We start from the raw sequence: 12,967 nt of genomic DNA, 5'->3' as shown, positions 1-12,967 counted from the left end.
GGGAAGAATCCTAAGTAAGCCTCCTCAGGGACTTGGAAGGACTACCTAGCCTTCCAGTGACTCACTCTTTCTGGAATGTGACATTACAGGAAGTGCGCCATGATCTCCGCCCACTATGGCCTCAGCGATGTGTTTGACAATCTCATCATATCTCTGTGCAAATTCACAGCTCTTAGCAGTGAGGTGAGCAGGGGCAAGAACCGTTTACTTAGAGTTCCAAAGGAGGACCTCTCTTTTAGCCATAAATTCATCCTTACTGTAGAGCTGTTTTCCCTCGGCATATTCATGTACTCCCCCTAGACTACAGTAGCACTTAGGCCATTTTTGTTTCACACCCCCTAGAATGAGACTATGTCACCTCATGCAAGTGGGATGGGAGAGGAGATACATCAGTGGGGAAGGCCTTAACCAGGTTAGCCCATCCTACCAGTATTGGGGGGGTAGTGAACCATAGCAAGCAGGACTTTCGGGGAACTATAGGTAAAGGCCTAAGAGATCTCCTTTCCAAACATTTGCTAGACCCTAAGCCTTTCCTTATCTTCCTTTTCAGTCTATTGAGAACCTGCCCAGTGTGTTTGGAAGCAACCCCAAAGCCCACATTGCAGCCAAGACAGTATTCCATTTGGCCCATCGTCATGGTGACATCCTGCGGGAGGGTTGGAAGAATATCATGGAGGCCATGCTGCAGCTCTTCCGAGCTCAACTGCTGCCCAAAGCTATGGTGGAGGTAATTCCTATAGGGGATTAGTGGGCAATAACAAGGCAAAAGCTCATAAACTATGTGCTCTCTGTGTGCGGAACTGGTTGAGACTAGCACTAGGCCCAATGACCGCTGAAACTTACCGGGAACACCTTAAATGTAAGACCACAGATCTTGGGTGAGGGGATGCCTGCAAAAGAAGGCTGATTTAGAAGCCATTGCCAGTCACCAGCTGTAGGCGGCCCAGTCAGGAGTGTGGGACACTGAGCTACAGGAAGAAAGCCAGAGAATTTTTCGTGAAGAAGCAGGAAATGCAAAGGGCATGTGGGAAGAAATTATTCTTGATCTGATTTTCCAGGTAGAAGATTTTGTGGATCCCAATGGCAAGATCTCATTACAGAGGGAGGAGACGCCGTCAAATCGGTAAGGGCAGATCAGAGGCTGAAGGCTTGGAGAGGGAGGGTCAGAACTATGGAGCTCACCAGGGTTTGAACTTTTTCTGCAGAGGAGAGTCGACAGTGCTAAGCTTTGTGAGCTGGCTGACACTAAGTGGTACTGAGCAGTCTAGTGTGCGGGGCCCATCCACTGAGAACCAAGAGGCCAAAAGAGCAGCCTTGGACTGTATCAAGGTAACTGTCTTTGCCTACCCTTGGTAGCCTTGGTAAACAAGTCTAAATCCCTCCCTACTAGATGGATGTTGCCCTAGAAACTGAAGAGTAGAATTATCCAGGGCTTATGACCAGAGCTGATGGCCTTTTGTCCTCTCTCCCTAGCTCTTGGGAACATTCTCTTCCCTCCAGCCCTTGTCACTGACCCTCCTCCCTCTTGAATCCCCTCTAGCAATGTGACCCAGAAAAGATGATCACAGAAAGCAAGTTCCTTCAGCTGGAGTCCCTCCAGGAACTCATGAAGGTACAGGATAAAGAGGGAAGAGGAGGGATGAAAGAGCCGGCTGTGTCTAGGAGGGGAGATGGGGACAATGGTGATTGCCTTAATTTCTGTCAGGGCAGAGCCAGTGGCTGACTTCTGCATGCTTTCCCACCGTTGTGCTCTAGGCTCTGGTCTCAGTGACACCAGATGAAGAGACATATGATGAGGAGGATGCTGCTTTCTGCCTAGAGATGCTGCTGAGGATTGTGCTGGAGAACAGGTAGAAGGCAGTCTTTAGGCAGGCCTCATTCTGGGTTTGTGCCAAAGGGATGGAAGACTGGAGCCATCTTGCTGAGTGGGCTTTAGGAGCAAGAAGCACATGAAGCTATAGGCAGTGGAGAAGCTTGTTCATTATACCTGCCTGCTTAGGGTATAATACTGATGAGCCCTGAAAGGCCTAACCTGGATCAAAGGGAGAGACCTATTGCCCAGTGGCCTGTCCAGCTGAGACTGTCCTCACCCTTATGTTCCTCAGGGACCGTGTGGGCTGTGTGTGGCAGACTGTCCGAGACCATCTATATCACCTGTGTGTCCAGGCACAGGATTTCTGCTTCCTTGTAGAGCGAGCAGTGGTGGGGCTGCTGCGCTTGGCCATTCGACTACTCCGAAGAGAAGAGATCAGTGGCCAGGTAAGCAGAGTACAGCCTGGAGGGCAGGAAGTAGGTAGGGGACTAAAGCCACAGTGTCGGTTGTGGGTACGGCCTGAGACAGAAAGTTCATTTAGTGTCCTATTGCATGAGTCCGGTTACCTACCACAGGGCTAGAGGAATCTAACAGGTGGCATTAGGGATGAGTCTAGAATGGTCTCACGCATGAAGCTGGTACTTAGCACCTCTGCAGGCTCCTGTGAATCTGCTCTGTAGGGTTGAATGGCTACTGCCTTGTGGCAGTCTCAGCCCTGTATCTGGTTTCCTGGTTCTCATGCTTAGGACCCTCCTGAGATCTCTTAGCTCAAGTATAAAAGACAGTCAGCATAGAACTAATAAGTGAGTTCGGCAAGGTCACAGGATATAAGATTAACACAAAAATTAATCACATAGGAGAGGTGGGTGGGGGAATGGGTTGAATGGGTGATAGGCACTATGGAGGACACTTATTGCGATAAGCACTGGGTGTTATATGTAAGTGATGAATCACTAAATAATACTCAAATACTACACTATATGTTAACTAACTTGAATTTAAATTTTTAAAAAAGTACATGAGTCTTTATATAACAATTTAATAAATTCTAGGCAGTCTTAGAGTCCTAGTATCTAAAGAAAAATCACAGTTCCAGATACTAACAGTAAATGTATAGAAAATGAAACCAACAACACAATATCATTTACACGTGCTTCAAATGAAATGAAATACTGAAATACACACCTAACAAACATTTATAGCATCTCTCTGCTAAAGATTACAAAATGCTAATGAAAGATATCAAGACCTAAATAAATGAAGAGGCATACTGTATTCATGGATTGGAAGACTCTACATAGTAAAGATGTCAGTTCTCCCCCAAATTCATGTATAAGTTTAATGCAACTCCCATGAAAATCCCCGCAAGGTTTTTTGTAGACCTAGGCTTATTTTAAAATTTAGATTGAAAAGCATAGGCCCTAGAATGGCCAAACATTTGAGAAAGAAAAAAGTGGGAGAAATCACTCCATCTGCTACTAAGGCTTCCTACATAGCTGCAGTAATCAAGACTATCTGGTATTTGTGGAGAGAAAGACATAAATCAGTGGAACAGAAGAAAGAATCCAGAAATAGACCCACACAGAGATGCTCAACTAATTTTTTACAAAAGTGCAAAAACAATTAAATGGAGGAAGAATCGCCTTTTCAGTGGCTAGAACAATTGAAATTCATGGGTAGGGAACAAACAATAAACCTTGACCTCAGCAGCATGCCTTATAGAAAAATTAACTCAAAATGACTCATATATTTATTTTTTAAGTTATTTTTATTAACATATAATGTATTATTTGCTCCAGTGGTACAGGTCTGTGAATCATCAGGCTTACACATTTCACAGCACTCACCATAGCACATACCCTCCCTAGTGTCTATAACCCAGCCACCCTCTCCCTACCCCTTTGCCCCCAGCAACCCTCAGTCTGTTTAGATCTTTTTTTTTTTTAAGATTTATTTATTTATTTGAGAGAGAGAGTGATCATGGGGGAGGGACAGAGGAAGATAGAGAGAGAGACTCTCAAGCAGACTCCCTGCTGAGCAGGGAGCCTGACATAGGGCTGGATCTCACAACCCTGAGATCATGACCTGAGCCAAAATCAAGAGTCGGACACTTAACCGACTGCGCCACATAGGCACCCCCCAAAATGAATCATAGATTTAAATGTAAAATGTAGAATTATGAAACCTTTATGAAGAAACCTAGGAGGATATGTTCAGGAGCTAGGAAAAGAATTCTTAGGCTTGACACCAAAAGTGCAATCCATAAAAGGAAAAATTGGTAAATTGGATTTCATCAATTTTAAGAACTTATACTCTAGGGGCGCCTGGGTGGCTCAGTCAGTTAAGCATCCAACTCTCGGTTTTGGCTCCAGTCATGATCTCAGGGTCTTGGGATTGAGCCCTCCATTGGGCGCCATGGGGAATCTACTTGAGATTATCTCCCTCTCCCTCTCCCTCTGCCCCTCCCCTGGCTCATGCGTGCATGCACGCACTCGCGCTCTCTCTCAAATAAGTAAATTAAAAAAAAAAAAAAAAAACTTGTATTCTTTGGAAGGTCATGTGAAAAGGATGAAAAGATAAGGACCATATCTTTGCAAACTACACATCTGAAAAAAAACTAATACCTAAAATATAAAAGAACTCAAAATACAACAGTAAGAAAACAATCCAATTAGAAAATGGGCAAAAGATATGAACAGACATTTCACTGAAGAAGATACACAGATGGCAAATAAGCACATGAAAATATTTTAGTGATGTTCAGCATCATTAGTCAGCAGGGAAAGGAAATTGAAATCATGATATATCACCACCTGTCAGAATGACTAAAGTAAAAAATAGTGCTAATACCAAACATTGGCAAGGATAACATTTCTGGATACTAAACGTATAGAAAAGGAAGCCAACAACACAATATCATTTACACGTGCTTCAGTGAAATGGAATGCTGAGTGGGAATGTAAAATGGTACAGCTCCTCTGTTACCAGTTTCTTAATAGAACTAAACATGCAGTTATTCACACAATCCAGCAATTGTACTCCTGGGCATTTATCTCAGAGATATTAAAGCTTACCTTCTCATAAAAACCTATTCATGAATGTTCATAGAAGCTTTTTTTGTGATAGCCAAAAACTGGAATCAGCCCGGATGATTCTCAGCAGGTAACTAGTTAAACCGCGGCACATACGGTACTGTGGAGCTTTGTTCAGCAATCAAAGCAACAGACTGTTGATAACAACTTGGAGGAACCTCCAAGGAATTACTCTGAGTGAAAAAAAGCCAATCCCAAAAAGCTGCATACTATGTAATTCCATTTATATCTAACATGTTTGAAATGACAGAATTTTTAAAGTAATGGACAGATTGCCAAGGGTTAAGATTGGGGACAAGAAGAGGCAGGAAGGTATGTTTTTAAAAGGTCAACGTGAGGAATCCTATGGTGGTGGAACTATTCAACATACTGACTTGTGAAGGATACACAAATTAGGTGATTAAATTATGTAGAACTTAATACACGCATGCATACACAGATGAGTAAAGTAAAACTGGGAAACCTGAGTAAGATCAGTGGATTGTATCAATGTCAGTATCACTTACCATTTACTATAGTTTTATATAATGTTACCATTTGGGGTAAATGGGGCAAAGCATACAAAGGATCTGTTTGTATTGTTTCTTTTTTTTTTTTTTAAGATTTATTTATTTTGGGAGAGAGCATGTGTGTAAACAGGAGTGCGGAGAGGGGCAGAGGGCGAGGAGAGAGAGGATCTCAAGGAGACTCTCCACCAAGTGCAGAGCCCACAATGTGGGGCTCAATCCCACAACCATGAGATAATGAACTGAGCCAAAATCAGGAGTTGGACCTCTGTATTGTTTTTATTTTATTGTAGTATTTTTTACAACTACCTATGAATCTATAGCTCAATAAAAATTTTAATTTAAAAAAATTTAATTTAATTTAACTTAATTTAAAATTTTAATTTAAAAATTTTTAATTTAATAAAAAAATTTAATTTAATTTAAAAAATTTTAATTTAATTTTAATTTAAAAAATATTTAAAAATTTAATTTAAAAAATTTTAATTTAAATTCAATTAAATCCAGGGGCGCCTGGATGACTCAGTTGGTTAAGGGTCTACCTTCGACTCAGGTTATGATCCCAGGATCCTGGGATTGAGTCCTGCATTGGGCTCCCTGCTGAGCAGGGAGCCAGCTTCTCCCTCTGTCCCTCCCCCGACTCATGGGCACTTGCTCACTCGCTCACTCGCTCTCTCTTGGGGGAAAAAAAAAAATCTTCAAAAAAAAAAACAACCTGAAGAAAAGACCAGCAGCAGCAGCAGTACTCTCAGGTGGGTTCTAGCCAAACCATTCACTGACCTAAGGAAACTGGTGAGGAAGGAGTCTAGACAAGAAGCTGTGTGCTCACTAACTGCTCCCCACCCACCCACCCAGGTGCTGCTCTCCCTGCGCATTTTGCTGCTAATGAAGCCCAGCGTGCTGTCCCGAGTCAGTCACCAGGTAGCCTATGGGCTCCATGAACTCCTTAAGACCAACGCAGCAAACATCCACTCAGGTGATGACTGGGCCACCCTCTTCACACTGCTGGAATGCATTGGCTCAGGTGTAAAGCCTCCAGCTGCCCTGCAGGCCACAGCCAGGGCTGATGGACCTGATGCTGGTAAGCCGTTTCCCAGGGAGACCCTCATTGGCAGATAAACAGTTATGGCCCCAGAGGTTGAGACAAGAAAACAAAATACAGGTTTTTGTATTAGCAGATTGAACACCCTTGACTTACACCATCTGCTTCCAGAGCTTTCTATATCCACTGACATTTCCCCAGCACTCATGGGTTAAACAGCATGAAGGCTAGTGGGCAACATAGATGTCTATGACACTAGGCTTCCTACTGTCCTGAGGACTATTTTCTCAGAAACTATGTCCTCACCACCACCCCCATCCCCGGACAGCTGCTACTAGATGCCATCAGGAGCCCAAATTAGCCTACTGCCCCATTTGGTCAAGAGACAATCTGTCCAGACTGTCCTTCAGCCCCTTGGTGACAGGGCTGAAACTAAGCTGGACCAAGAGAGAGGAGAGGCCAGGCTTCAGCACCTATTTCTTAGAACTGAAACCATCCTTCATCCCAGTGTAGCCATTTCCACCCTGACTCTGCCCTTCTCCCTGCTGACTCAGGGGCCCAATCAGACAGCGAACTCCCATCCTACCATCAGAATGATGTGAGCCTGGACCGAGGATATACTTCTGATTCAGAGGTCTACGCTGACCATTGCAGGCCTGGCAAGATCCACCGATCAGCCACAGACGCTGATGTGGTAAACAGCGGCTGGTTAGTGGTGAGTGAGCATATGGGCAGTGGGGTGAGTCTTCCCTCCTTGGCCTGGGGGAAAGATTCCTGGTCCTCCGAGAGGGCGTCTGAGGGAAGATCAGGCTCAAGCCTGGGTTCCCAGCAACTCTGTGTACTTTACAGGTGGGGAAGGATGACATCGATAACTCCAAGCCAGGTCCTGGGCCCAGCCGACTAGGCCCTTCACCCCTAGTCAATCAGTACAGCCTAACAGTGGGGCTGGACCTCGGGCCACACGACACTAAGTCCCTGCTTAAATGTGTAGAGTCTCTGTCCTTCATCGTGCGTGATGCTGCCCACATTACACCTGACAACTTTGAGCTCTGCGTCAAGACTCTCCGCATCTTTGTGGAGGCCAGTCTGAATGGCGGTGGGTTACCCCGTGAAGGGGCAGCTGGGGAGTAGCCATGTGAATATATGGGGGAAAGGGCGGAAAAGGTAGGCCATCTGTGTCCATGGATATAGAAATGTGACCTTGGTCTGGCTTTGCTCAGGGTGCAAGTCCCAGGAGAAACGTGGCAAGAGTCACAAATATGATAGCAAAGGAAACCGCTTCAAGAAGAAATCCAAGGAAGGCTCAGTGCTTCGGCGGCCTCGAACCTCCAGCCAGCATGCTACTCGGGGTGGACACAGTGACGATGATGAGGATGAAGGTGTGCCTGCCAGCTACCACACGGTGTCTTTACAGGTCAGTCAGGACGTAAGTATGGCATCCTTTACTTCCTCTCCTCTCCCTGCCCCTGACACTGGGAGTGTGGGCAGGGCCAGGGACAGCCAGGGCTGAGAGGAAGGACCTATGTTTTCCAACCCAGGCCCTCGGCCACCACTTCCAAATTGTTCCCCTATCCAAAACCACTGTAAATCTCTGCTTAATATCCAAGGTTTATGTTTTGAATAAGTAATATATGTGCGTGGTGCAAAGTACAGAAGTACAAAAGGGTAAACGGATAAAAGTAAGTCCTGTTCCATTCCTGACCCCAGCTGCTAAGTTACCCTCCCCAGAGGTAGACGTTGCCACCAGTTTCTTGTCTATCCTTCCAGAATTATTCTTTGTCTATTCAAGGCACATAAAATTTATTTTACGAGTAGATTTTATATTACTAAATAAATGGAGAACTAATTGCCTTAAATAGAATAACCTTAGAAAAATGATGAAAAAAAAAATTACTGAGGTTGACCGGACACTATTGCCCACCACAGCCTCTGAGCCTGAGGTTTGCTTTCTGGTTTTAAAATGAAATTAACAAGGTGAGGCTTTATCTGTCATCAGGAGGTATGAGAGAGAATTAAGAAGAAAATACCTTTTTCACCATGTAACTCATTGTTGTTAAACACTCATTCCACATACTTCTGACTTCTCCACTATAATACCCAACTTTGGGAAACACTGGCTGGCAGGGGGCAACCAGCTCATGAAGTTGAGGAGAAAAGAGGGGTGAGGGATGGAGTATGGTGTGACTGGTACTAGGGACTCCTTTGAGGACTCAGTCAGGGACATTGTTGAGAGGGGCATCACCCAGACTTTACCCCAACTCATACCCTGCCCCTCCTGTGACTCCAGTTGTTAGACCTGATGCACACCCTGCATACTCGGGCGGCCTCCATCTACAGCTCTTGGGCGGAGGAGCAGCGCCACCTAGAGACAGGTGGCCGGAAGATCGAAGCGGATTCACGCACCCTCTGGGCCCACTGCTGGTGCCCGTTACTGCAGGGTAAAACCTCAGGGGAGCAGGCAGGGCAGGGGCAGAGGTAGAGCTGGAACTTGGGGAGTACCAGGACCAGGATGCCTGAAGGATCCTGAGCCTCTTCTCACTCTCAGGCATCGCCTGCCTGTGCTGTGATGCCCGGCGCCAGGTGCGGATGCAGGCACTGACCTATCTGCAGCGAGCCTTGCTGGTACATGATCTGCAAAAGCTAGATGCCCTGGAGTGGGAGTCCTGTTTTAACAAGGTGGGACTTTCCTCTAGTCTTAAAGCTCATATCCTTAGGACAGGGAGAACTGGGCAGCCTGAAAAGCCCCTAATGTCAGTCCTCAGTCTGCATCCTGCCTTTCCTTCTGCTCTGTGCTTATCCATCCCAGCCCCTGGCTTTCTTGGAGTAAGGCTGCCAACTGACCTGTTAGGGACACGTTGGCTCTTTACCCACCAGGTGCTGTTTCCTCTGCTGACCAAGCTCTTGGAGAATATCAGCCCTGCAGATGTGGGCGGGATGGAGGAGACTCGGATGAGGGCTTCCACACTGCTGTCTAAGGTACTGCTCACCGCCCTCCCCACCCACTCTCCCCACACCTGCCTTTCTGCGAGGAGGAAAGCCAGGGCTTCGGCTGGGTCCTAGAGATGCAATGTGGGGGCTCGGGACCCCCGGCTATGGAGACTCATCAGGACCCAGGGACCTGGGAGGATATTGGAATTCAGAGAAATCTCTGATTTAGAATTCCTATGCAAGACAGGACAGGCTTGCCTCCCAGCCTTACAGAGGGATGCAGATAGCTCCAACCCTTCATTAAAAGGGGCTGGCGGGCCTTAGGTCTTCCTGCAGCACCTGTCTCCACTGCTGTCACTCTCTACTTTTGCGGCCCTCTGGCTGACCATTCTGGACTTCATGGACAAGTATATGCACGCAGGCTCCAGTGACTTACTGGTATGTTCTACCTCAACCCAACTCCCACTGCCTGCTTCCTCTCCCACCTGCGGGACACACCATGCTGTTTTCCCCTTGGGGGCTGCCTCTTCCTTACCATATCCCCCGCAATGCCCGCTTTCCTCTTTACATGGTCCCACTGCCATCACAGTCAGAGGCCATCCCTGAGTCTCTGAAGAACATGCTTCTGGTGATGGACACAGCAGAGATTTTCCACAATGCTGATGCCCGAGGAGGCAGCCCCTCAGCCCTCTGGGAGATCACCTGGGAGCGCATTGACTGTTTTCTGCCCCACCTACGAGATGAACTCTTCAAGCAGACTGTCATCCAGGGTAGGGGGCTTAGTTCAGCTTTGTCAAAAGAGTCCTCATCATAGAGTCTGGAGCTAATAATTAGTTCTCTGTACTCTTATCAGTGGGAAGACTGGTGGTAGCCAGGGCTGTGCTTGAAAGAAAACACTAAGAGCTGCCATCTGGTTGTTCTGCCTTCCCCAGACCCCATGCCCATGGAGCCACATGCCCAAAAACCTCTGGCCTCAGCCCACATGACTCCTGCTGCTGGGGACACAAGGACACCCGGCCATCCACCTCCCCCAGAGATACCTTCTGAGCTGGGGGCCTGTGGTGAGTCCTTTTGAGTTAGCCTTCTGGGCATTGAGCAGGAAGTAGGAAGCCTAAGACAAGGCCCACAGTAGTTTGGGATTACTGCTGAGCATGGGCTTTGAGCCAGGGGAAGGAGGGAACCCGAGTATTTCTGTTGCCTGCTCTTCCAATGGGAAGTGGCAGGACCAAGTAAGTGATGATGAGCTACCTGCTTGAGATTTTCAGGCTTGGAAGGAGAAGGCCGGATCAGGAACTTGGAATAAATATGCAGAGTTTGCCTTTTGGGGATTCTAGTAAAGATCAGATCAGAACTTACCTGACTGAAGGTACAGCAAAGGAGGTAGAAGGTAGATAAAAAGATAACTGGATATTGAATGAGTTTCAAAGGCAGATTCCCAACTACTTAGCCTGTTAGGGGTCATTTTGTTCACAGGAATGGTGAGAAGCAGAGGTTAGGTAAACCAGCTGTGGAATGTGAAGGAGTCTGACCAGCCCCTTGCTCTCCCTGTAGACTTTGAGAAGCCTGAGAGCCCTCGACCTGCCAACAGCAGCTCCCCCGGATCACCAGTGGCATCTACCCCCAGCAGACTGAGCCCTACTCCAGATGGGCCTCCTCCCCTGGCTCAGCCCCCACTGATCCTGCAGCCCTTGGCCTCCCCGCTGCAGGTGGGCGTACCACCCATGACTCTGCCCATCATCCTCAACCCTGCTCTCATTGAGGCCACCTCACCAGTGCCCCTCCTGGCCACACCCCGCCCCACAGACCCCATGCCCACCTCCGAGGTCAACTAAGGCAGGCCCCTCAGAGATCAGGACCAGTCCTTCCTACCAGACTGTCCTCAGCCACCCTTCCAGCTGTCCCCAGGGCACAAACTTTTCAGGCTCAGCCTGAGCTGCTGTCACTGCTACTTGGAGGGAACCTGAAAAAGAAAAGTTTTATAGCCCCTCCTAGGACCCACTGTCAGGCTAAGGAACCTTCTTCCTCAGCTCTCCATTCCTGGGGGTCTAACCTGAGAACACATTCAGGTATCATGTGCAACCTGGCAGCCCTCGGAAGGCATCTCTGTGCCAACCCTATAGTGCCCGTCCTCATGCCCTTCCTGCCCGTGGTCAGGCACTGAGAGCCAAGCCAACCACTCTGCACTTTGTGTCCCTCTCCCATCTCCACTCCTATCAGCGCTGGGCCACCTACTCCAGTTCTTCATCTTTTATTAATTAGTCAGTTTGGAAAGTTGATTGGCACCATGGAGGGTTGGCAGGTGGGCTGGACAGAGGGACCACCCACAGGAACATGTACATATGGATAAACAGAACAACAATGGACTTTTTATGATGTAATAAATGTCTTAGTACCAATGTGATTGCCTTACCCTCTGATTTCCTTTTTGAGCTTATGGACACCATGTTATTGGGATACCCAGATCTTGGCCCTTGCATGAACAGAAGTGAGGCTGAGCCTACCAACAGTCTGGCCCAGGTCACCCCAGGCCAGCAGCCAGCCAGACACCAGTGAGGTTTCCTTCACCAGTGCTGCTGCCCCCGCCCCCCCCCCCCCGCCGCAATGCCACCAACACCACCACCACCACCACCATAGCAGTGCACTCTTGTCACCAGGGATATGCCAGGGTTTTGGGTATTGTCCTCTTCCCTAACTGCTTCAAATTTGACACCTGAGACAGTCTAAACTGGGGTCAAAGCCAAAGGGAAGGTGAACCAGAGTTAAACTGGGGTCAAAGTCAAAGGGAAGGTGAACCAGAGTGGAGCTGTAGTTATTCAGAAGTCTTCCCTCAGATGTGCCCCACAGTCCAGGAGCACAAAGGGGAGCCTGGAGGGCTTAGGAAGGAAGCCATCTTGCCCACAGTTATGATGGTGTTATGATGGTTATGATGGTTATGATGGTGTGTTTCTGGGCCCAGTGCATTTGTTTTGGCCCTAGACTGAGGAGGGACGATTTTGTCCACACTACAGTCTCCACCCGTCTCACTTACTGAAGCGTGATTGGGGAACCTTCCCCATCCCTCTCCTTTGTGTCAGGGTAAGACAAGTGGGAGAGTAGGGGGCAAGCACTGTGGCTTTCTGCAGGCTGAGGCACTGTGGGTGGGAGGCAGGGTGCTCTGTGTGAAGCTTTCCCAGGTGAAGCATCTACATGTCTCGGCTTCCTCCTCTGCAGTGGTCCCTTCCCTCTCCAGGGGGAGGCCAGGGAGTGGTACCACCTGTTGTACTACAGCTGGCCTCCCCCATGGAGAGTTAGGGACACTCACCCTCTCCATTTGGGCCCAGCTTGCTATATGATCCATCAGGAGCTCGGACTTCCCTTTGCTCAGCACAACTGCCTGGATGTTGCTGGGAGTCTAGACCTCAGGAAGTGCCTTCCCCATGTGTAGGAAAAAGTTCCTTGGAAATGGTAACATTCTGGTGTGGAAAAATACCGACGTGGCACCTCCTACTAGTTTTTCCCTCTTCCCTTACTTCTACCCAGGGAGTTCAGACCATGCCTGGTTTCCACACTAACCAGAAGCCTTGCCTGACCCCGTGCCTAGGAAAAT

At 47.8% G+C, this 12,967-nt stretch overlaps 1 protein-coding gene across 4 annotated transcripts in view; it reads left to right on the top strand.

The window, feature by feature from the left end:
- Positions 1 to 11,789, top strand: part of GBF1 (golgi brefeldin A resistant guanine nucleotide exchange factor 1) — a 121,768-nt gene extending 109,979 nt beyond the window's left edge. For 2 of the 4 annotated variants that reach the window (XM_080823578.1, XM_080823577.1), the window contains exons 23-40: positions 90 to 183; positions 551 to 727; positions 1,059 to 1,123; positions 1,206 to 1,329; positions 1,541 to 1,612; positions 1,756 to 1,850; positions 2,106 to 2,259; positions 6,267 to 6,492; positions 7,008 to 7,168; positions 7,303 to 7,549; positions 7,674 to 7,867; positions 8,741 to 8,891; positions 8,999 to 9,129; positions 9,328 to 9,429; positions 9,706 to 9,819; positions 9,971 to 10,151; positions 10,314 to 10,442; positions 10,933 to 11,789. In XM_080823578.1, the coding sequence (XP_080679704.1) occupies positions 90 to 183; positions 551 to 727; positions 1,059 to 1,123; positions 1,206 to 1,329; positions 1,541 to 1,612; positions 1,756 to 1,850; positions 2,106 to 2,259; positions 6,267 to 6,492; positions 7,008 to 7,168; positions 7,303 to 7,549; positions 7,674 to 7,867; positions 8,741 to 8,891; positions 8,999 to 9,129; positions 9,328 to 9,429; positions 9,706 to 9,819; positions 9,971 to 10,151; positions 10,314 to 10,442; positions 10,933 to 11,213 (2,698 nt within the window). In that variant the 3' untranslated portion in view covers positions 11,214 to 11,789. Of the gene's footprint in view, positions 1 to 89; positions 184 to 550; positions 728 to 1,058; positions 1,124 to 1,205; positions 1,330 to 1,540; positions 1,613 to 1,755; positions 1,851 to 2,105; positions 2,260 to 6,266; positions 6,493 to 7,007; positions 7,169 to 7,302; positions 7,550 to 7,673; positions 7,880 to 8,740; positions 8,892 to 8,998; positions 9,130 to 9,327; positions 9,430 to 9,705; positions 9,820 to 9,970; positions 10,152 to 10,313; positions 10,443 to 10,932 lie in introns of all 4 variants that reach the window. The other 2 variants (XM_080823576.1, XM_080823575.1) reach the window with 1 other exon arrangement.
- Positions 11,790 to 12,967: the final 1,178 nt, after the last annotated feature.

This window comes from Martes martes (assembly GCF_963455335.1).
Source record: "Martes martes genome assembly, chromosome: 14".
Lineage (NCBI taxonomy): Eukaryota > Metazoa > Chordata > Mammalia > Carnivora > Mustelidae > Martes > Martes martes.
The sequence above is the reverse complement of the archived record's forward strand: the minus strand, read 5'-3'. Positions and strand labels throughout refer to the sequence as shown.